Source organism: Lepidochelys kempii, chromosome 1 (genome assembly GCF_965140265.1).
Source record: "Lepidochelys kempii isolate rLepKem1 chromosome 1, rLepKem1.hap2, whole genome shotgun sequence".
NCBI lineage: Eukaryota > Metazoa > Chordata > Testudines > Cheloniidae > Lepidochelys > Lepidochelys kempii.
In genome coordinates, this window is record NC_133256.1 from 230,625,750 (window position 1) to 230,651,334 (window position 25,585).

A 25,585-nucleotide genomic window follows, 5' to 3' on the forward strand; every position below is an offset into this window, starting at 1 on the left:
TGGTGGGAACACAGCAGTGCTTAAACTGGGTTTAGATGCAATAAACAGAAACCCTATCTTGTTTGAGGATCTAGTGGTGCGGAAATCAAGTGTCTGACTTGGTGTTGGTATATCACACAGATACAGATGGCCAAAACCTTTCGAAGAAACAATTAAAACTCTGCTACAAAAGCATGTCAGCCCCACTGACCTCAGATATCCTTATCTGAAAGTAAGGGCGCGTGGCACTGACACTGTTAAACATCTATGTCATTTGTTAATCTGAACTAGCAGCCAGAGGAACAGTTTCACTTCGTGTAGGAACCCAAATGGCTGTGAAGGAAGAAGTTTAAGAAAGGATCAATAAGCTAGTTAGTTACAAGGGCAAGCAATAAATTCTGTCAAGCAGGGTACAAATATTTGACAGAGCAGTTAAACATATGAAATTGAAGTAGCAGAATTATAATGTATGTTCTAAATGTGTGTCTCTTAAGAGAAAAGGCAGGATGTTTTTAAGAACTTGATACCTAAGAATAATGTGGTCACACTTTATATTCCGGTTCATTTATAAAGGATTAATAGATGTTGTTATAAGCATGTTACAGACATGAATAGTATGTGTCATAGATGGTTATATGTAAGCTATTGAGCTGTTGGATTCTTAACAGTTCACTACTTAATAACATCAATTAATCTTTTAATCCTACATAGAATATTTATAAATGGAAGCTTAATATAGTGCAAGTCCAATAATGCTAGAAGTCAAGGTAAAGAAGAGACATACTCTGACCCAGCTTTTCATTCCCAAGAATTCATTATTAACTTTGGGTTCTGAAGATTATAAGGGTACTTTGGGTAGTAAGAGACTATATACTGCTTCTAGGCCTGCTAATTGGACCTATTGTAAGAAATGGGAATTTATTCTCCTTTTCCTTGAAAGTATTTTACACTGAGGTAGCTCAATTGATTTCACTGAAGTTACTCCTGCTTCACGCTAGTGTGAGTGAGAAGAGAATCAGGCCAGAGGTTTAGGTTTGTGCTGTTTCTTTTGTCCTAAATCTGGGACATTTTAGTCAGGTTGGTAGAATACTGCAAATACTATGAACTTTGGTAAATGTAAAGACTGCAAAGCAGTAAATGTCAATTTGTAATGGGTCACACAGTACGGGGGTGAGCATCCAGTCTTTATGTAACCAAAGTCCCTCTGAAATCAGAGAGCGACTTGTCTGAGTATTAGAAGAGTATTTGGCATTTCTCTAGTACCTTTCATTCAAGGATTCCCAAACCCTTCACAGACATAAATGTATTAAGCCTCCCAACATCCCTTGGGGGTAGCTAAGTAGTACTGTGCATATATTTGTAGGTAGGGAAACTGAGATGCAGAGGTTAAATGACTTGTCCAAAGTCAAATGGCAAATGTGTCAGAGCCCATGTTTAACTGTGAGAACATGCTTCCGCTCTTAGGCCCAGAACCCATGTCCTTTAAAGATCATGAAAAGTCCCCCAAAACAAATCCAGGGGCAAGAGGAGGCATTTTAGAGCCTGGAGAGCATGGAGCCAGCACACACTGTGCTCTGACAATCCTCACTAATGTAATGGGGTCACCGCAGGCTTGTGTGAATTAGAGCAGCTGGGCTGCTCTAACTTGTGCTAGGGGACGGGTTGGCCCTCAGCCAACAGAAAGGTGGCTTATAATCCCCTTTGCCTTCCACCTTCAGTGATGGCAAGTCAGTTCTAGCACATCTGAGGATTTAGATTAGTTAAATTAGTGCCGGTTAAATGCGTAGGATTGACAGAGGTAATTTGTGCGTATAGCACAGGCATGAGTATTGGAAGCTTCCCCACTAGTATGGCTCAGCCCTGACCTTCAGAAACTACCTCTCTGGGTAAGAGAGAATTTCTATCTCACTTATTTAATCTTTGGCTTCTCTGAGGCTACCAACAAAACCACGCTGATCAGTGCCAGTTGTAAAGCTTTATTTTGATAGGGACACCTGTTCACTAGGAACAGGACTGAGACTAGCAGCTCGTTTCACATAGTCTATAGACCAGCTGTTGATGATAGTGACTTTAAGTCACTGTTGAGCTATATTTCTATCTTTAATCTGGAGGGGAAAGGCCCACAATATTAAACCCCTGAACCATCCAGTCTCCCTAGTGCAACCTTTCTTTCACAGCACAAAAAAACTCCAAAGCAACAAAAACACTGAATTTCTTGTGACACTTTCACAGAGAGCTGGATAAAGAAGGAGGGAAACAGAGACTTCATTTATCTTTGCTTATTTCTTTGTCTTTGAGGTCTGGTGAAGACCATCTCTCAAGTATTACTCCTTGGGCTGAAAAACTCCAACCTGCAATTAGCGATGAGCACACAGAGATCGGAGGAGTTCAGATCTTGAAAGAAAACCCTGCTTCATAGACTTTAAGGCCAGAAGGGACCATCATGATCATCTAGTTTGACCTCCTGAACATTGCAGGCCACAGAACATCACCCACCCACTGCTGTAATAGACCCATAACTTCTGGCTGAGTTACTGAAGTCCTCAAATCATTATTTAAAAACTTAAAGTTACAGAGAATTCACCATTTTCACTCGTTTAAGCCTACTATGATGAGATCAGTAAAACGTGAATACAATAGGGAAGAGGCCCCTTTCTTTCTTTTTTTTCACCTAACTCTTGTACTCTCCATTAGAAACTTTCAGTCGTTACACCTCTAATTCCACAGGTTGAGCTTTTCACTTTGATCTATGATCAACCTTCTGGTGCTCAGAGGGCAGGAGAGGTGTATGGTGTGTTGTGTCTGCGTGCAAAGAAATTAAACACATTAGAGCCAGATGCTGTAGGACTAATGACCCTGCTTCAGTAAGGTAGTTAAGCCTGTGCCTAATTTTAAGCATGTGAGCAGTCCCACTAACTTCTGTGGGACAGCTCTCCATGCCCCTAATTATGCACAAGTTTAATACCTTGCTGAATCAGGCCCAATTTGTGTCATTGCCCTTTCTGGCCCTGCGAACATCATGAGCATTGCCAGATGGTAATTCACCATATCATTCTTTAACGCTGTCTGTTAACATGCCTACGACTACCGCACATTTACTGTCAGTATATAATTAATTCTATCTATATATAAAATATACACACACAGAGTAAATATGTGTTAGTTGTAGGCATGTTAATGGACAGAGTTAAAGAATATATATACTGGTGTATTCCCAACTATAAATGTAAAGCAGAATCTAGAATCAATCTTCCTTTACCATGAAACTGAAGCCAGCCTTTGTATCAGTGACTACTTGCTGAGTCCAGATTCTGCTTCTGTTGCTCTCAATATGTAGAACCCATCCTCAGTGAGTAGCCCTATTGATTCCAGTGGGGTTAGTTGCAGAGTATTGTGCTACTCAACATAGTTTGGGACAGAATCTGGCCCACAATTTCCACTCCTTTTCCCTCTTCTCTCATTTTTCTTTCTGTCTCTTTCAGGAATAACATATCCATGTAATGCAATGCACCCCTGTATTCACATCCTACACACTATTGTAATAATCTGTCTGCAAATATATCTTGCAAGGTATCATTTGAAAACTAAAAACTTGCTGGTCAATAATATCATGGTGGAATGTGTGTAGCAACATTATCTGTAAAGTTATGAATTCGCCCAAATGATGTTGGTGGCACATGTTCAAACCCACATAGTCCCAATTAGGCAGAACCAGTTAAGCAGGTCTGAAAGAAAGGAATGTGTGTTTACCTCAGTTTACACATAAGTTGTAAATAGGGTCCTCAGGCAGTGAGAGAGGGAAGACAGGAGACAAGAAAATCTGCATTTCAGCAAACAGAGGTGAAAAGAAACAGCATAGGACCTCTTTCACTACTAGACACCAGGCCGCCTCCTTTACAGTTTGAATAAACTTTGCTTTGGGAGGTAATCTTCAGAAAAATGCATCTCAAAGGGGACTGGACTATAAAAATGAGGGGCAAAAACACTCCAAGTTATCTCTCCCTATCTATCTCTCTTTTCACCTATCAAGACAAAAGAAACAGCCTTTTGACTTTGGGAGCAGATCAGCAATGTTTTTGGAAATGTGGTAAGGGATTTCACCTTGAACCAAGTCTAGTTTAAGTTCAGAAAGCATTTTCTTTATTTTTCTTGTAATCATTTCTGACTTTAATGCCTCATTAGTTGTACTCACTTAAAACCTTTCTCTGTAGTTAAATAAACTTGTTTTATTCTTTAATACTAATCCAGTGTTGATTATCTTATTATAGGCAACAGACCTAATATATCTGGACTATCCAGGAGAGGGCTGAGTTTTTTGGGAAAATCCAAAACTGGGAGTGTGTTGGGGTCACCCTGTAAGTAGTAACTAAGGCTGCTGGAAGTCAGAATGTGGCTGATGTGTAGCTGGCAGGCTGCAGCTATACACAGATACTCAGGGTGTGACCTACATGCTGGAAGACTGTTTGTGAGAGGCCCAGGAGGGAGCTGCAGCAGCAAAGCATTGTGAGGCACCCAAGATTGTAGGGCAGATGGTGACACAGCCCCTCACTGGTCTGGATTTCACCCCAAGATCTCATCATAAGTCAGAGAGAAAGGAAGATCTATCAGATCATTTACTGCATTAGTGCAGGAGTTTTCCTATACAGTGTTTTAAATGGGGTCTTTTCCTACCAAGTAGAGTTTCCACCTCTTTCCTTGGCAGGCTGTTTGACGCTCTACTAGATCTGTTAATGTAATGGGTTTGTTATTGCTTTTCAGTAGTTCAGAATACTTTCACAATTACCCTCAGAGGATAGGGCCTGATTCTGCTCTCTCACTAGATATATGCCAATATAACTCTAATAATTTAAATTGAGTTACTCCTAATTTACAGTGGTATAAGTAAGAGCAGAATCTGGCTTGTAGTGTCCAATGAAATGTCTTGAATGAAGGAATTTCTGGAGAACTCTTGCAGATGTACTGTATAATACTTAAATATAGAGCCATGATCAGTATACCTTGGTTGCACAGGAACATAGGGATTGCCATAATGGATCAGAGCAATGGTCTATTGAATCTGATAGCCTGTCTCTGACAGTGTCCAGTATAAGTTGCTTTAGTGGAACATGAAAGAAACCCTGCTGTAGTCTGTGGTATAACCAACCCGCTGGGAAAGTTCCTCCCTAGTGCCCCCTTTAGTTAAACATTGCTGTATGCCCTGAGCTATAGAATCATAGAAATGTGGGGCTGGAAGTCCAGTCCCCTGTGTTGAGGCAGGACCAAGTAAACCTAGACAATCCCTGACAGGTGTTGTCCAACCTGTCCTCCAGTGATGAGGATTCCACAACTTCCCTTGGAAGCCTATTCCAATGCTTAACTATCCTTATAGTTAGAAAGTTTTTCCTAATATCTGACCTAAATCTCCCTTGCTGCAGAGTTAGCAAAGGAGATTGAGATTAGATATTAGGGAAATCTTTCTAGCTGTAAGGATGGGGCAGATATTCAGCATTTTATGTCTTCCTGCATAAAATGGTAAAGTGCACGCACACCAATAGTGCTATAGAAACAGTGACTAATATTAAAACAAAAGTTAGATGGGAAATGGGATTCATTTGTTGTAGGAAAAAATTACTTTTCATTGAAGTATTATTTGACCAGCTCTAATTAAAACTTGCTATCCAGCTGCGTCCCACTCACTTGCTTTGCTCTAATCTCAACCCCTTTTCAAGGACTTCCCTTAATGGGGGTTCATTCTTTAATGGTCCTTGACCTAGGAAGGCCAAAATGTAGAACATAATATGGAATAAAGGGCACAAGAATATTAGTGTACTACACAAAGAGTTAAGGGACATGAATTTCTTTACCATAGCTCACATTTTCTATAACCTCATCCTTACTAATATCAATAATTTACAGCAAGAAAAGGGATCCAACATTTAATGTTTGTGGGATGCTAGTAAATCTGGGTCACTAATGAGGAGCATATGAGTGATATGCTGCATAAGTTTAGGCTGCTTCCTCTCTCTGGAACCCCTTCCTGTCCCTACCTCTTTCACCCTGAGCTAATGAATCACTTCCTCTCTTCCCCAGAGTGATTCTGGTTGGGTTTTTTTAAAAAAAGCATCATAAGTCCCATGTTTGTTGACTTTCATTGGCTGTTAGAACAAAATTGTTCAGCTCACAAATAAAGAGATGTTTTTTTTCTAAATGCTGCTGCTGCAGGCTCACCCTGGGAGCTGAAACTCAAGCTGTGTTCTCTTCTCTGTCTTATGCATCACTGCTGGTAATTCCAAATCTGCAGGCCAAATTAGACTGTCAAACACCAGTGAAAATCCTCTGACCCTGATTCTCTATTCCACTATGGCCTCTTTATGCTACTCTGTCACGTAAACAGGTTGTGCAGCAGGCAGATCATCCCACTGAGGAATACCCATGGCCTAACAGGGTTCCTGAGCCCCTTTCACGTCATCCAATGTATGGGGCATGTCAGGAGTCAGAAGGAGTGTGTTGGGAAGGGAGGAGGATATGGAAAACAGTGTACCAGCTATTCTTTTGGGTCCTGGGGCAGTCTTAAGGCCACTCTAACTTAGGCTGGGGACCAAGCAAGCAAGCCCCTGGATGCCCTGAGAATATGACAAGCGCAAATGATGTTTTAAGCCACCTTTGACCTATCTCCTGGCTTTTACTCTTCGGTTTTTTCATTTATTCCATCTTTGTACACTATTTTTCTCTTTCTGCCTCTAAGCGAGGCTCTCCTCAGTCCCGTGAAGCCTTATCCATCCCTTTCTGTATGCGCTTTACACTCACTGCATACCATTGAAAGAGAAGTTATATTGTTTCCATAGCAACAAACTGATGTCACAAATATAGGATTATTACTTCACTTGAGGATCGAGCAGATGGAGAAACTGGTGTGTGAAGAAGAAAGCTCTTCCTCAAACCCAAATATTAGCACTGGGAATACAGGAGATTGCTAGCAAAATTAAATTGAGTCCTGAAGACTGAGGAACGTAGCACAACACAAAAAGAGCATTTCTTTTTATTCACCAAACCTGAAATTCACTTCATTGCAGATGGCCTAATCCAAGCCCTACGGAATTTAAGTGGTGCATTGGTTCTTGTGTGAGCTGCCTGCCCTGGGGTGAAGGTCACCCCACATGTACAGGTTCTTATTTTAGCACAGAATTATTCTAGATACACAGGAATTTGGATAGGCTTCTTACTTTAACTGAGTCACCATTCCTTACAGTGTTGACACCACTGGCTACAGAGAGCCCCACTCTGACTGGCGTCTGTCCCCCATGTATTCTACCTTAACCAGGATTGAGGCAGAGGGTTTATTATCTGAAACCCAAATCCTACTACATTATAGGATCAGGTTGAATCGTAATAGTACAGTGGTTTAACTATATACTAGTATAGCTTACCAACATACAGTTCTGCTACAGACACTGAGACAACTATAATGAGACTATAATATTTCTCCTTCCTTATGCTTGTTTCAAATGCTTATGAACATGTGGAAGAGCATTTCAGGAAATAACTGACAAGAGAGTGTTGAAAGCATTGCTCCGTTTGGGAGGAATAGAGACTGTGAGAGAGTATTGCCAAGGGAAGTGAGGATTTGTCTACTTTCCATTGTTTCTTGCAGTTAAACATTTTCTCGGCCTGATTCACCAGTTCATTAGAGATTCTTTGCAGTGCTCTGGTGGCACAAAACAGCCTTAAAGCCAGATGAAGTGACCACTGGAGAATTCCTCCTGAATAGTTAGTTCTTTAGTGGTATACAGCTGCTGTAGTGGCTCTTACCTCCACCTGCTTTTTTCTGGCTGTCATTGGGCACAGCAGGGAAAAGGTGGGGTTTCCGGGCCATCTCTTGTATAAAGGATCCATAATAGCCTCTGGAGACTGTTCATTAGATTAGAGCAGTTTTTAGATTGCTGTCATAATGGGGACTGATCTGATTTGTAACTGGCTGCCAGGAACAAGAAGGCCCAAAAGGGGCATAGAACCACCTTTCCCGTACTCCTTTGGATTTGTGCTGAACGCTCCTTGGCTAGACCAAAAAATCGGGGCCAATATCTATTTTTAAAGAAGGTTACAGGATTTGCAGTGAAATACCTAACTATCAACGCTGAACTGCTTAAAAAGTCCTATCACCTCAGGCTTGAAACCCATTTAGTTTTGGAAATACTTTGCACTTTCATCTAGAGTTCCCAAGACACTTTATACAGATATTATTGTATTAACTTTCACAACCCTGCTGCTTGAGTTTGGGAAGTATTATTTCATTTGATCTACAAATAAATAAAGAGGGTCATGTAACAAGACAGTGAACTGTGAAAATAAAACCCAGGTGTTGTCATTTTCCATGCAGTTTTAACCATAGATTTTAACCATATTACCTAGTTAGATTCCCTATACACAATGCACTTGCATCAGGCAAAAGATTCAAAGTTAACATAGCTATATAATGGGTTATGGTATGATTGGGACCATAATATTGCACATTAAATAATCTTAACCTTAATGCCCCTCTGCATCTTCTTTCTGATAAAATAAATGAGTCTTGTGGTGGATAAACCGTTTGTAAACAGCATTTTATATATATAAATTGGCAATTTTCCCCCAAAAGTTACAATAAAATTGGGAGAATATAATTACAGCGGCTGATAGACAACTTTTCAACCACCAATAAAATAACACACTTCTGCCCATAAACTTCAGTACATAACTTCTTTTAGACAGGCTGGATCTTAAATTTGAGCAGGATTTGTGACTGTATATTAAAACCTTTGAGAAGAGAGGGTTTATTTTAGTACAGAAAAAACTCTGCTGTAGCTTCTTATCTTCATGCTTTAATTGTTAGCATTGTAATACATTTTTGGATATGGTTTTGAATAATAATACTTTGCACTTTCATAGTGCCTTTCATCAAAGGCTCCAAAGGGATAAAGAAGGCCAAAATTCACATTCACATCAGCCACTTCTTCATTACAGATAATTATATACTTTTATTAAATAAAAACCACAATTTATCATCAAACTACATATTGGCAGGAAGATGATGTTGTTCTACACACCCACATTTTAAAACATGGGCTTAGTACAAATGTGGTAAAGCATATTCCTTAGTGCATAGAATTTGTTTCTAAAAATGGATTGTGTTGCATGTTTTCTGTTAACTCCAGTAAAGATGAGAGCTTTTCAATTATTCATATATGGGAGTATCCATAATGGATTGAAGATGTATGGAATTAGTCATGCCTGTCTTAACTACTGTTGTTAGATAAACATGACGGTGTGATTTTTCTTTACTATAATAATAATAATAAAAATGTACATGTATGTGAATATATTGCTGGTGAAGTTGGAAGAACAGGTCCTTGGATTGAATCCCCTCTGTTTCAAAGCATAGTTAGAAGAGAAGAGCACAAGCCAGTGTGCCTCAAACCTGACCTTTAGGGATCCTGGTGGATAGTTCAGTCTCCATGACCATTCACTCCTTGTGCTCTGTGCTGAGGTTGTCAATGTGATGTAGACATCTGTCTAATAGGAACAGAACTGAGAACACCCATTTCACTGCACACTCATCACTACTGACTTGATTTGGAAAACAAACCCCTATATGGCACCCCTCAGTGTCCAAGGATTAGATGTTGGCACTTTTCAAGCAGCTGAAATTTGTGCCCACTCTTTTAATAATTGGAGCCCGTCAGGCCTACCTCAGTTGTGGACTCAACTGTAGGAAAGTGGATAAAGGTTCGTAAAGTGCACCAATCACCTATAACATTGGAAAAGGTACAAAAGGGAGAAAAAAAGACTGGGTTAGTCCACACAAGACGTTTCCTGATAAAACTCAAGGACTGTGTTGATATCATGCCTGGTAAACAAGAGGAGTGTGGGACCAGAAGTCAAAGTACCAAAATTGGTGTGTCAGAAATTATGCCTAAGTGGGAAGAAGAATAACAAGAAGATGGGTTATTCTGCCCATCAGCCCTTTTGGGCTTCCTTAAAAAAGGAGACTTGGAGGGAGAGCAGACTGGCGAAGGGATTTCTGGAGGAGGGGGGAAGGTTGACTTCTGCTCACTCCAGGGACTCTGTCTTTTGTTCGTGAACCTTGAGGACCACTGGATCTGATGATACCCAGACCTCAACACACCTGATCGTCACTGCTGTCCCAACAAGACCTCAGCATGGAGCTATCACATGACACCCTGCTCTGTCTTCCCTTCCCTCATGTGTTTGTCCCCCCACTGTCTCTCTGTTTATTTCGGCTTTTCTCCTGATCCTGAGAGCAGCCACCACACAGCACCAGCATGATGGGATGAGTTGCCCCAGCTAGCTGTACCCAGACTCAGAGAGACCAGTAAAGCACAGGTCCTGACCAGACCAGACCAGACCAGACCAGACCAGCCAAATGATGTCCCAGACTGGAAAAGTGAGCCTGAGTTGCAAGTTTTGTGGTTTACCTGTCAGGTCAACGCATCTGTCTGTGTCTGATGAGCTGCCCGAGAACATCAACAAAAAGCCATATTTTCACCACCTTTACTATCCTATCTGTTTTCACCTTTAGTCTGTCTGTTTTGTGAAAATCTGGGAAAGTGACTTGTAGCCCAAGAACTTTTTAATGCCAATTGACAAGGGTGTACAAAGGGGTACAGTTATTTCTTGGTTCTTGTGTGTGCATTCTGGTTCACTGAAGAATGTCAGGTGAGGTTGCAACTGACAGGTGTTATCACACTGGTAATTAGTATAATTGCGCAACATATGTACAGATACTGTGTAAGGAGTTATGTGTATATATACTGAAAATATGTTCTTATAACCTGTATCAAGGTATTAGTCACCAGCAGAGGTGAAAGACTGATTTTCCTCCAGACAGGAGGAAATAAATGTATCTCTCTGTTGGGATGTAAAAATTAAGATAATACAATGGATGCCCATTGAAGTCTGATGGTAAGGAAGAGATATGAACTCAAAAGGGAAGCAACATACGGGGGAAACAAACCCCACAGGTTATACTAGCTCCAAGTACAGACAGCGAAATTTGGGGTATATGTAGGAGGCAAAGAAGATACCTCCTCATTCTGCACCTAGGAAGTAAACAGACAATGAGTTTACATTCATGAGAAAGGGATCACAACTACTCTTGGTTGAAAATGATCCAGAGGATTTTGGACAGGAGATTAACCTGTTAGTTAAGTTTAGTGTCTAGAAGTCATCTTATGATTTTGTTTTACATGTAACTATTTGTTGCCAATATCCTTACTCACTATCACTTGAATCTTTGATGATAAACTTATTCTTGCTTTAACTATAAATATATCTCAGTGCTGTGGTATTAAGCAAAGCTTAATATTATTAAGCTGATCCTCAGTTGAATCATGCAAAAGTGCTGATCCTGAGTTGCATGTAGTGTAGTTGTAGCCATGCCAGTCCCAGGATCTTAGAGAGACAAGGTGGGTGAGGTAATATCTTCTTTTGGACCAACTTCTGTTGGTTAGAGAGACAAGCTTTCAAGCTTACACGGAGCTCTTCTTCTGGGAAATTTACTCTAAGTGTCACAGCTAAATACAAGGAGGAACACATTGTTTAGCATAAATGATTGACATATTTCAAGGGACCATTCAAAGTGACACCCTATTAACGAGAGGCCCATTAACACCCCTCCAGTCATTACAAAGAAAGAATATCACTAGGGAATGATTCAGAGGGACTCAGGGATGGGCGTGTATCTATTGTTAAACAGCAAGGCAAAGTAAGGGCTGGCATAGCCCAAAGGAGAGTGCTTGAGTGGTAACAGGATGGTTGGGGAGCTGACACGCAGCTAAGCATAAGCCAGACTCCCTCACACTGGAGGCAGGGGTAACAAGGTGACTCTCAGTGCTGCATACCGCAAGAATCATCACAGTGACTATCATTCACAACTCAGAATTGAACAAGAGAACTACTCTGTCTTCTCTAACCAGAAGGATTGCCTGACAAAATAAGAGACTCTAACCATCAACTGCTCTCTGAGAAAGGGACTTGGACAAGTTTTTTTTGTTTTGCATAATCACTCAATTTTAATTCCAGAATACTTTCTCTTGTTCTGATTTTTTTAATTTTGCTTGTGTATCCTGATCAATAAACTCCCAAACTTTGGCATTAATTTTCTAGTGTGTTTGCCATGGTACTGAGCAGGCTGAGTTCTCGGCACTCAAAACCCAAAATCATGTTTGACTGTTTAGTGTTAGCACAATGACAGGGTTGTGTTAACACTTTTGACTCTCTGGGCCCATTTACTCCAACAAAATTAAGACCCTACCACCCTATCTCTTCTCCTCAGTGACAGTCCAGGAAATCCCTCAGGTGACTATATGGGGTGGACCCCTGATTGTGACCAGTTGGCTAGAGCATTGTTTTTTTATTGGCCTTTCAGGAGCTAAAGAATAAATGTTACGCATGTGACGTGTAAGTCAACCTTCACAATGTTTAAAAGGGTGAGAGCTTCCTCCTGGACCAGCATTTCTTTTCCCTCACATAAACCACCTTTCCTTAAGATTGCTGTGCTCTTGCAATGTTACCCTTCAGTCAGAAGAGTATCTAGGCACACACCTCATCTAAGGCTGATGCAAAAACTGCTCCATGAATAGGGCAGCAGGACTGGTACTCATATCTACTCTGCCCTGGCAGAGCTTTGGCCTCCTGCTTGCAGGCTATATCTGAGCCCTATGAGACTGGATTTGAGCTGGCTATCTCTCTGTGGGTCATTGTCGTGTATCTGGCATTTGTGAAAGGATCTGTTTGTAAAATCCAACTCTCAGAAGTCGCTAGGCAAGTGTCCTGCCTTCAGATTCCTGGAGCACTGAGTGAAATTTTGTTTAGATGATACATTGCCTGTCAATTAACACAGAATTTTATGGGTGGAGTTCTGTGAAAACCATTGTAAACTGGTTCAGACCAAATTAGAGCACTTTATAGTAGAGCACTTTCCTGCTCAGGTAGTTGAATTTTATCCTAATAAACACTGATCATATTCCATAACACCTTTGGACTCATAGCTATTACACCAAACACAACCAAGAGAATTCTAATTCAAGATAAAAATACTGTAAGCTGAAAGTGGAAGCCTGGGGTGCATGTAGCTTCTGTAACTTGCATCCTTTTTTGCATACTGCATCTTTACATTTCTAAGGAGCCTTGCTGCTGTGAGAGGTTCTCCAGTCTTTCTGTTCACGGGGGCTGTTATTACAAAGGGTGTCTCACACACACTGCACTGTTGCACGGAGATTTTACACTTGTTATTTCTTTTGTTGACTTTCTTAATTTAATCTAAGTAATTGAGACTGGAGTACATGGTTGCTCTTTGTGCATGGGAAAACATGAAAAAACCCATAATAATTCATACCTACTGTGTTGCATTCATAATTGTGTAGCTCACCAAGATGCCCAGATCCCATGTTTATGGGAAAACACATTTGGGAAAAAAGCAGTAAAGGCTAAACAAATAGTATATGAATAAAAATCCCATGTCTTATGCGTGCAATTATAAGATTTATGAATTAATTAAGTTGCTGAAAGAATGAATTTCTGGTAAAATGCAGTGCAATGTAAAAGTAGATTAAAACAAACTGATGTGTATCTAGCTTGCTCCTTAGATACTTTCCAGACTTATTTTTAATGAGTCTTTAGATTAATATTAATATAAAGAACTTTTGTGGGGGGGGGGAGCAATAGAGACTGGGACAACTTCAAATCATGCTGTGTGTAAGAAATTTTGCTAATCCTACTGTGTGGTTCATTGCCTAATCGACTTTAGCATTTGATTCCTGTTTTAATAATCATGTAAGTTGCTTTGTCTAACAAGTCCCTGTGTTCTTCCTCAGTTTCTGGAGTTACAAATAAGGTTACACACTGATCGAGTCATGCTGGGGAAAATGCAAGAGGAGAACCGGCGCCTGAACCAGCGAGTTGATATGGTGACAGTTGAAGTTATGGCATTACAGAAGAAGGTGAGATCAATATAAATATAATAGAGGTGCTATGGATTTTTGAAAACTGGAAGTGGGTTAAACCACTGCTCAGTTGTTATATCTCAGTGGCTTTGTGTGGAGAAGTTTTCTTCTGCACACCACTGAGTATAATTTACTGTGTGGCTAACATCATAATGCTATTTATTTGAATGCATCCTGAAAAGCTTAGCATTCTCAGTCATACAGGTTTTTGGAAAGCATTCAACTGCAATTTGCTCATGCATTTCTTTGATTGCTGAACCATCAAATAATCTAAAAGGGGAGATAGAATTTTTTTTAAATTAGGGCTGATACAATTTTAATTTTCTTTTTTAAAGTAGGAATATTGTGTAAATATTTAAAATACAAGTGGCACTTGGCCTTCACATAGCTAGGGGGAAAAATGCTTTTATTACTGTAAACAATAAAACACATTTCACCACTGTGGAATACTGATTCACCAAATTACGTTCTGGTAGATTTGACACAATAATAATAATGAAAAAATTGTTTGTTACAATATAAACCTATGCAAACAGTGTTGCTAAATTCCCATGAAGTGCTCTTTGTTTCTAATGATAATGACACTCCAGCCCCCAAAAACAAATGAGAGCTGGAAGCTTACAAGCTTACAAGCTTGTTTGTATTATGTTATGTAGCAACATTTGCCAACAGGTTTGAGTATTTTAAGTGAATTGACTGCACTGTAAAGGTGCCTTGAGAATCAGTTCCTTTCTCTGTCCTCACAATGGTAACAAAATAGGCAGAGGAGTTGCAAAGCTTAGCCATTCTGCCAATGAACCTTAATCCTGAGTGGGAGGATAAAAGGATAATTTAATCTCTGTCCCTTATTCAGTCTTTGGCCTTTCTATGGAGATATCAGTTAGAGCCAGTTGTGAAGGACTGTGGTTTGGACAGCTATCCTCTATAACCATGACTGTCAGCATCACAAGCCCTCATCCTCTCAGTCCCCACTCTGAGTTCAGTGTTGGTGGAGGTGAATTTGTCCCTGAGTCAGTATTCACTCCAAGCTGTAGTGGGATAGTATGGAGCATTGAACTGTTGGAGAAAGTGTCTTTTGGGTGAGATGGAAAACTGAAGTCCTGATCCCTTATGGTCTTTAAATATGTTGCTGTTTGTATAAGACTTTGGATATTAATGCCAGTGTTCTGAGCCAGTTGTGATGAGAGCCATTACACTCCACCTACCTACATTTATTCTACAGCTGTAATTGGATACTGTATTCTTCCTCAGTTGTATTCCTAAACTTTTAGTGCTGTTAAACAACTGCTGCATTTTGCCCCAGCTATGGCTGTATTATAGTGGTGGGTGAAGTGAGTCCTGACTATGAAGTGTGTAAAGCCTTTTAGGACCTTTTTAGGTAAAAGGTGCTTATAAGTAGCTAGAGTTACCATTCTGTTCAAATCACAGAGGAGACACATATTGGATGTGGTCCAAAATTACTTCCATTCTGGGGTTCATTTTTATTAACTCAAATAACAATGTAACATAATTCTCAAAGTAAGCTGTCTCTTGAGCTTGGCTATTCCATGTAGGCTTTTTCTCCTCCGGGACCTCTTTGTCTTTGCTCGAGTCCCCTCCACCTCCTAGAGGAGCTCAAGTTTTCTTTTATACCTGGGTTGGAATAAATAGGACCAGCTCATAGGACATCAGAGAGAGTCAGCAACTGTAACTCTGCATATCTATGGATAGTTCTAACACCTGACAAGACAACTTTGCAAAAGAGTCTTCCATTTCTGTGCAGGGTCCTTAAACTTCCACACTGTTACAGAGCTATGTATGTATATAACACATTCAAAATATTCAAATGTTTAGTTTTTTATTTGTGTCGTGTATTCATTTATAATGTATATCCAGCCAAAATAAGTAGCCAGGTTTCTGAGAGAGCTCAGCACCTGAGAGAGCTTGTTTGAAAATCTAGCTGTAAATGTCACAATGGAAGATGTGGGTACTGTTGTCTTGGGAGAATCTGGCCCCACACAATCAAGTACGGTCCCTCCATGACATAATGAACTTGTCACTAATGCTCAGCGCTGTGCTAAAAGACTTAGTCAGAAACTAGAGATCTGGCTTCTGTTCCTACCTTTCCCATACACTTCCTATGTAACAATGGACAAAACGCTTCATCTCTGTTTCCTTGTCAGTAAAATAGTGATAAATATCTAACTTGTAAGTTGTGTCTAGATAAGCATAAAATGAGTATTGTAAAAACATGGTAGTTAAAACATATTAATGAGCATGTTTTAAAAATACACTGTGTATCCTAGTCTGGATAAGTCCTCAGCAATGGAACACATTTAATTTTTTGGTTTGATCAGAAGGCACTTATATAAATGCAAAGTATTATTTCCGTCCCACTGAACTGAACTGTTTTTCCCAATTGCTGAATGAAGTATAATTTAGGGCTTCCATTCCAAAACTAATGTTGCATTCTTATTTGTACTGGTAGGTTTTTTTTTCCGTTTGTTTGTTTTTTTAGGATAGAGCAGAGATATAGAAGCTAATTTTCAAACATTTATTATACATTCATTTTAGCACCAATGTACATCTGGCAAACCAATACAGTCCAATTTAAAATGACAAAAAGACTACTAGAGAATTCTCATAAGCTTAATACATCTGTGCTTTTAAAAACTTGGTCTGTGATAAAGCTATTATACATGATGGGTACAAACAAACACAACCAACAACTCCCTTCCCCCCACTAACTATTCTCACTATAAATATCAAGGCTGCAAAATCCATCTCGCTGAGATTTGTGAATTGCTTTGTTTCCAAGAATAGTTTTATAGTAAGGGTGTCAGCTGTTCTTTCTCCAGTTTACACTCAGACTCCATTAGAAATCATACACTGGATGCCCATCAAGCCTGAGGACCCTGTGCTTACTGCATAGCTCGGAAATGAGATTTCTGATACTGTACTTCAATGCTACTGATAAAATACTTAACTATTTCAGATAGCTTGCTCCTCAGTCCTTCACTAGACTCTGAAATGCTTTCCAGTGTGTCATTGTGGAATGCACATGCACTTCCACAGTTCCTAGCAACAGTCAAAAGCAATCAGAGGCAGCTATCCAAAGAGAATAGCATCTTTTTAGAAAGCTAGATTTCTTAATCAAAGGCAAAAGAGGAGACCATTGCAAAGGAACTGGACAAAGACCGTATTTCCATTGCTTTTCTGTGAATAGTGTCCTTTGAAGGGAAAGAATATTAAAGAAATTGTGAGATGGGTAGCAATCTTGTGTGTATATCCTTTCAGATAAGGACCACACCAGCTGTTTTTATTGTCAGAATACCTTTTATCCTACTAGAATTGTCTCTTGTAGCCTGACCACACTACTTTTTTGATTCAGGAGCCATCAGATGTTTATATCAGAAGGGCACTCCTTCACTTTCTGTATAATGAAGCACTCACCATTTACTCTGGGTGTTGTCTACGGCTTGCCAGTCTGTTAGAACTGGGGATCTGCAGAGGCAATTTTATAATGAAGAAAGGAAGGTTACTCTGCAGTAACTGGAGTTCTCTTGATCTGTTGTGTAGATCTACACGGCTTGTCCTTCTTTTTCAGCTTCTTTGTGGTTAAATTAGCTGAAGTGTAGAAGAATGGAAGATGATCACAGGGCATGTTCCTGTTACTACTGCATCTTGAAGTGGTAGATCCATGTTTCGTATGCATATCGCGTCTCTGCAACAGTCATACTGCTATTGAGCTATTCTGTTAACCACAGCATGTTAAGAAAATATTTAGAAGCCATTTCATGAGAGAGGAAAGCTAAGAAACATTCCTAAGATCTCTTACACTCAGACACCCAGGGCAAGAGAAACTATACCATTCAATGAGAACCTTCCCGTGTACTTGAAGGAATGGTATTCCCAGCTTTTTCCTTCCAGTGCTCTTCTTTTAGACATGCCAGAATAAAAAAGTGGCAAGAAACCCCATTCTGTGCCATGCAAGTTCCCTTCCCCCTATGATCCCAGAGGATCAAAGGGAGGAAAAAGCATGTGACTGTCATTTTGGATGTGATCCCAAGGCCACTGAAGTCAGTAAGAGTCTTTCCTTTGACTTCGGGGTTTGGATCCTTTTGAAGAGGGTCAATCTGTCAGACACTTGGGTCCATTGCAGCAGATAGGTGACATAATTTAAGGAAAGAAAGCTGGACAAGAGGTACCCCAATGGGTTAAAGGTTGTGAGAAAGGCTAACCCAGAGTGCGTGTAAATTAAATCAAAGGAGATTATTGTGGAGCATATGATTTGTGTTGACTAAGGAGTTGTTGTATGGTGTTTTAATTCAGTGGATGTTGTGAGTGTACTCCAGGTGAGCAGAGGGTAGTGAAAGGTTATAGCAGGTATGAGTGATCTTTGGATGACCAGGATTGGGTCCTTACTAAGTAAAAATGGGGTTTGCCTGGACACTGTCAAAGGCTAAATCCTTTGTATGTTTTTTGCTACCTTTTGATTTGTGGTTGAGAAGACAGTCTAACCTCATGCTTCAGATTGTGGGAATGTTTTTTGTTTTGTGTTTTTATTATTTTTTTTACATTGGAAATATGAGAGAAGCCTATCTATAGATAGATAGACTGATTAAAAGAACCATGAAATATATTTTTCATTTTAATGAACATGTATCAAAACATACATGGATTCTCTTTTATTGTTTTTTAAAGAAAAAAAACTTTTTGCCTTGTTAATACAGCTGCCATGTTAATACAGTATGTAATGTAGTGTAGCAGTATCTTTTGTGGACAAATTTGTTGCTATGCTCTGATATCACAGTGAATGTGATGTCACAGTAAAATCAGATCACTTGATATAGGTTGCACCTTCAAATGAAATGTAGACATTTCAAAGGCAATAAACTCCTATAGACCTTGATTCATGTAGAGAGAAATCGTTGGCTCATCAGAATGGATAACCTCCAGTCAGTAAGTGTTGCCTTTGTAGAAGATGATATGGTAAAAGCAGAAAATGTACATTCCTAATAACAGCCTAAAGCTTTTTAAGGTTTTTTTGCATGCTCTGCACAACTTAATTTATGTATTGAACTAATAGCTCTTATATTCTTAGCTGGGGAGAAGTTGTTGGTTTTTTTTGTTTTTTTTTGGCGGGGGCGGGGGGAATTCCACCCCTTGTCTAGGGATTGGGCCGGAAATCTGTCAGTCTGGACCCTCCTGCAAGATTTCTAATAGTAATTTTTACTTGCTAGAAACCAGGAAATACATGACCAGTCTTTATGTTGGTATCTTGTTACTCTTACTAACCAGAACAAGGAAGTAGAGGCATGTGAGAATTAAATGGGGAAAGAATCATTTTATTTATTTCTTTAAAACCCGCTAATCAGTTGGATTCAGGTCTGATTTTGAGTTTGGACTGGTTTCCATCATATCTGAGCTGGCTTGCCCATCCCCATGAAAGTATTAAGCTTAAAAAAAAATTCTGGTGTTCAAAACTTTTCTGGGTGTAGTTGATAGATTTTAAGGCTCAAACTCTTAGATTTGTGATTTCTCGTTTAAAGTTGAAAAGTCCTTAAGCTGTGAACTGTTCTTGTAAGATTCTTACCTTTTGCATTTCTTCATTGTATTAACATGACATTGACATGACTTGTGTGTGCTAATATATATAAACACTGTATATAGAAAATGCACCTACCATTGTATCTAGCTACCTATATCAGTTAAACAAACAAGCAAACAAACAAACAAAAAGCCATGGATACATAATTGACACAGCTTCCTCTCCAAAAAGATAAAGCTAAAGTTCAAACCAAACATTCAGTATTTATTCAATATTATATCTGTCTTTTCTTTCCATTCCATTTTTATCCATCTTATCTATCAATCACATACACTGATATAGATGTGGTTTGTTACCATATGGTACAGGTAGGTGTATGTGTGTGTGTGTGTGTGTATATATATATATATGTGTGTGTGTGTGTAATATTTTATTGCTTTACATCTGTATTCCCTTGTTCAGAAAGTTCCCTTATACATTAGGAAAAACCAGCGATTTCCTCAGGAGAGAGAGAGAGAACTGAAGATCTAAATAACCATTACAACTTTGAGCGCACCCTTTTAGGCATTAGTCCTGCAAGCTGCTTCATGCAGGTGGACTCCTGCTGGTTAAGCCATTGAGGTGCCCTGCTGAAGGCTGTGGAACTCCATGCAAATGCAAGGGTCTGCCAGCATGAGGCAGGATTGGGGCATTAGTTATTTTTAATGCTACTTCTCGTTATACCAAAGTCTTTCATGAAGATAGCCTTTGCACATTAACTTGTTTTTAACAAAAGGACTTTAAAATAGCCAAATACAAAGTGATAAGTAACAGTCAGCATGGATTTGTCAAGAACAAATCATGTCAAACCAACCTGATAGCTTTCTTTGACTGGGTAACAAGACTTGTGGATAGGGGGGAAGCGGTAGACGTGGTATATCTTGACTTTAGTAAAGATTTTGATACTGTCTCGCATGGCCTTCTCATATACAAACTAGGGAAATGCAATCTAGATGGAGCTACTATAAGGTGGGAGCTAAACTGGTTGGAAAACCATTCTCAGAGAGAAGTTATCAGTGGTTCACAGTCATGCTGGAAGGGCATAACGAGTAGGGTCCCGCAGGGATCAGTTCTGGGTCTGTTTCTGTTGAATATCTTCATCAGTGATTTAGATAATGGCATAGAGAGTACACGTATAAAGTTTGTGGATGATATCAAACTGGGAGTGGTTGCAAGTGTTTTGGAGGATAGGATTTAATTCAAACTGATCAGGACAAACTGGAGAAAGGATCTGAAATAAATAGGATGAAATTCAATAACGACAAATGTAAAGTATTCCACTTAGGAAGGAACAATCAGTTGCATACAATCAAAATAGGAAATGACTATCGAGGAAGGAGTACTGTGGAAAGAGATCTCGGGGTCATAGTGGAACACAAGATAAATATGAGTCAACAATGTAACACTATTGCAAAAAAAGCAATCATCATTCTGGGATGTATTAGCAGAAGTGTTGTAAGCAAGTCATGAGAAGTAATTCTTCCGCTCTACTCTGCGCTGATTAGGCCTCAACTGGAGTATTGTGTCCAGTTCTGGGTGCTACGTTTCTGGAAGGATGTGGACAAATTGGAGAAAGTCCACAGAAGGTTTAGAAGACATGACCTTTGAGGGAAGATTGAAAAAAATGGGTTTGTTTAGTCTGGAAAAGAGAAGTCTGAGAGGGGACATGATAACAGTTTTCAAGTACATAAAAGATTGTTACAAGGAGGAGGGAGAAAAATTGTTCTTAACCTCTGAGGATAGGACAAGAAGCAATGGGCTTAAATTGCAACAAGGGCGGTTTAGGTTGGACATTAGGAAAAACTTGCTAACTGTCAGGGTGGTTAAGCACTATAATAAATTGCCTACGGAGGTTGTGGACTCTCCATCACTGGAGATTTTTAAGAGCAAGTTAGACAGACACCTGTCAGGGATGGCCTAGATAATACTTAGTCCTGCCATGAGTGCAGGGGACTGGACTACATGACCTCTCGAGGTGCCTTCCAGTCCTATGATTCTAGGAAACATGGTCACCAGTTTAGCACATCTTATTTGTACCCATAACCACTTCATATTCAATGGGAAATGGCAGGAGAGAATCTGCAGATGCAAGGTACAGCTATGGGAACTCCTGACCCTGTCCTGTGTGAACACTTTCCTGGAGGTAATATGACTTCCAAATATAAACTATTAGTATGTAGGAAATACAATAATACTTTCCTTACATGGACTAACTTCCAAGAGGTAATTGATGAATTCATGTTATTTATCAACAACATAGGCCTTCCCATCAAATGCACTTGCAGTGATGCTGCATCTTTCTCCCTTTCCAGGATGTATTGTTATATATTCATAGCAAAAACTAAAAACAGATTTGTATAGCAAAGCAACAGATGATCTCTTGTACCTTAACGAGACTGCATCCCATTTCTGCCATGCCAAATATAGTATAATTTATAGCTAGCGTTGAAGAATTGGACACATCTGCAGCAGTAAGAAAACCTGCAACATAAAACTACAAGTAGCTGGCAAAACAAATGAAATGCAGAAAGTTCACACTACATGTCGTGAGATGACAAATCCTGTCATGGTTAGAACTGAACAGGACAGCACACATCACAGAGAAAAAATATTGGGATTGAATTTTGTTGTGGATTTTTATCCCGCAGCTAAATACATAAAGTAGCCAAAGAAACCTAGCCTCCAGTTTCTAATTCAGATAAGTTACAAAAGGCCATAACAAAATACCCACTGATTTACTATCAATTTTCTTTTTAAATCACTCCTAGAATACTGTGATCAGCAGGTACAGTGCAGCTGTTGTAGTCAGATGACGACTTGTCAAAGCTAAAGACAAGGCATTCTCAGTGAACAATGTCATGCTGTGTAACTAAATAGGATGAACCTCCTCGTTATTTGAAACTTCAATGAAAGACTTAGCTATTGGTGCAACAGAGGTGCCCCTCTACCCCACACACATTTGTGTATCTACAACTCCTAAGGGTAAGGAGCAGAATACCCTGTAGGCCAACCACGGAAAGTGTTGAAGCTGAAAGAAACTCGGTTGCTTAAATCCTATGGTGACTGACATAAATAAAATGTATGTAGAGAATGATAGACTCTCTCCTAGGTACTAGAATTTCCTTACTTGTTAGATGATAATTAAAATCTAAAATTGTGATCACAATAGTGATTTTTCCCTCTCTTTATGTCTCATCTTACACACCTGTGCAGACTATCTAGATCACTGATCACAGCGGAGGGTGAGAGAAGGCATCACAGGTGGGCAGACAGGGACAGGGAATGGGTGTAGTCTTGAGTCCCACTCTCCACACTGAACAGCTCAACCTGAGCTGGCATAGACTGAAAAAATTTGTTGTTGGCCAAGGGTAGTAGCAGGTTACTCTCCCATCTTTCTTCCCCCCAGAGAAAGAGGAGCAAGGGAATGAGTTTGTGGTCCTAGCTCTTTCAATAAGAAGCTAATAAAAGACATGGGATAGCTGTTCAGAAATGTTACTGAGGCAAAATACCGGAATTATCAAGAAACAATTAGAAATATATTTGAAGGAACTGAAGTACTATGATAATTTGTGGCTCTGAGTCACAGTTTGTTCCTGGTTCTGCTTCTGGAATGATGCAGTTACAAGCTGCCCTTGATGCAGGATATCAACATCTCTTCTGAGGGAGGCTGGGCAACGAAATATCTGTGTCAGCCTGACATTGTTGAGCCTTAAGTGAGCCAATACAGTACAGATAAGACATGAGTTTTCATCTGTATTTTTGAGCAGAGGTATTATTAATAGACCAAGGAGCCTGTAATTTCATCTGTGGTTCTCTACCCCTCTCTTGTGTTTCAAGATATCATCTTGTATTTTCCACCCTTCCACTTCCTGATTGATGTTGCAGGGACCCTCTGTGTTGCTGCTGGGTGTTGGAGAGCTTTATTCTCGGAATGAATGACGGCTCCCCGGTGAACCTCTTGTTTGACCATATGTTGACATCCAGAACATTTCTGACAGCTATTCCAGCTGGCTATTGCAGCTACACAGTGCTACTGGCTTTCCCCCCTTTTTATAGTCTAATAAAGCAAGTTGTATGAAATGTCAAAAAGCATGATTATTAGAGCTGGTGGGAATTTTTAAAATGAAAAAGGTTTTTTTGGGTTAAAAAATAGGGGTTTGTCAAAATGAATTTTTTCATTAAAATGTTTTGGGTTTGAGTGACATATTTTGCTTTTCATAGAGAAAAGAGAATTTCTTAGGTTTTGGTAGCTAAGACCAACAAATGTAAAGTGTCCAGTTTTCAGATTTAAAAACTTGACATTTTTGTAGAAAAGAAATCATCTCTCAACCACCTCTAATGACTATAATGTTTATCTTAACTCCTTTTTGAGTGTGGAATCATTCTCCATGACACAACCCATGTTCTCCTCTCTTATGGAGAAACCAGTAAAAAGGGAGAAACATATTTGAGGACCTATAAGCTTAATTCACGGAGTTCCAATCAAGTTACCGACACTGATAAAATACATTAAAACAATAGCACTCACACTCCGATTTCCAGTGCTGTCTAATAGCAGAGCTGATTCTTGCAGTCCTACTTTGCTTCACCCAGGGGGATCCTAGCAAGAGGACCCAGTGGGACCCCATCTATGCATAGGTAGCAGTTCTCTTTGAGAGGGACAACAGTGCCATTAGCTGAATGAAGATACTTGAGACCATGACATATTCTTTTTGTGGAATCCATGTACAGTGGTCATCTGATGGTTTTAAAGATAATTCTGGTCATCTCATGATCGCAGTGAAGCTCCCTCTCACCTTGTGGGCAAATTACTGATGAAACAGAGGTGCTTCCAACAAGAAACTTTTTAACTTGAAAGAGGGGGCCACAATGGAATCAGAATTGTGCTAGCTACACGAATCCTCTTTTAGGGCTCAATCCTGCAAGTGCCTGAGCACTTTAGCCCAATCCACAGAAACACTTAGGCCTTGTCTACACTACAAAATTAGGTCGAATTTATAAAAGTCAGTTTTGTAGAAAGCGGTTTTATACAGTCGATTGTGTGTCCCCCCGCACAAATGCTCTCAGTGCATGTAGTTGGTGGAGTGTGTCCACAGTACCGAGGCAACCGTTGACTTCCGGAGCGTTGCACTGTGAGTGGCTATCCCACAGTTCCCGCAGTCTCCGCCGCCCATTTGAATTCTGGGTAGAAATCCCAGTGCCTGATGGGGCTAAAACATTGTCACGGGTGGTTCTGGACACATATCGTCAGGCCCCCTTCCCCCCTCCCTCCGTGAAACCAACGGCAGACAATCTTTTCGCGTCTTTTTTCCTGAGTTACTGTGCAGACGCCATACCACGGCAAGCATGGAGCCCGCTCAGCTAACCATCACCGTATGTCTCCTGGGTGCTGGCAGATGAGGTACTGCATTGCTACACAGCAGCAGCTTATTGCCTTTTGGCAGCAGACAGTGCAGTATGACTGGTAGCCATCATGGACGTAGTCCAGGGTGCTCTTTTAACTGACCTCGATGAGGTCAGTGGCACCTGGGCAAACATGGGAGTGGCTCAGCCAGGTCATTTCCCTTTTAAGTTTCATCTCATGGTGATTGAGTCCTACCGGCAGTGCACTGTCTTTTAATCAGCAGCCAGGAGAAGATGATGGCCAGCAGTCATACTGCACCGTCTTCTGCCGAGCACCCAGGAGATGACGATGGCTAGCGGTCGTGCTGCAGTCTGCTGCCAGCAAGATGTATAAAGATAGATGAAGTGGATCAAAACAAGAAATAGACCAGATTTGTTTTGTATTCATTTTCTCCTCCCTCCCTCTGTGAAATCAACGGCCTGCTAAACCCAGTTTTGAGTTCTATCCTTGAGGTTTTGAGTTCTATCCTTGAGGGGGCCATTCTGTTTCTCGCAAAGCCACCCCCTTTGTTGATTTTAATTCCCTTTAAGCCAAACCTGTAAGCCATGTTGTCAGTCGACTCTCCCTCTGTCAGAGCAAAAGCAAACAATTGTTTCGTGCCCTTTTCCCTGGATTGCCCGAGCAGGAGCAGATGCCATAGCACGGCAAGCATGG

General features: G+C 40.1%; 1 protein-coding gene across 12 annotated transcripts in view; it reads left to right on the forward strand.

The window, feature by feature from the left end:
* LMNTD1 (lamin tail domain containing 1) overlaps positions 1-25,585 on the forward strand; it is a 295,913-nt gene that overhangs the window by 85,810 nt on the left and 184,518 nt on the right. For all 12 annotated transcript variants that reach the window (XR_012155635.1, XR_012155637.1, XR_012155636.1 and 9 more), the window contains one exon: positions 13,830-13,955. Coding sequence is in view for 9 of the 12 variants with exons in the window: in XM_073317668.1 (XP_073173769.1) it covers positions 13,830-13,955 (126 nt within the window). In the remaining 3 variants the exon portion in view is untranslated. The remainder of the gene's footprint in view (positions 1-13,829; positions 13,956-25,585) is intronic.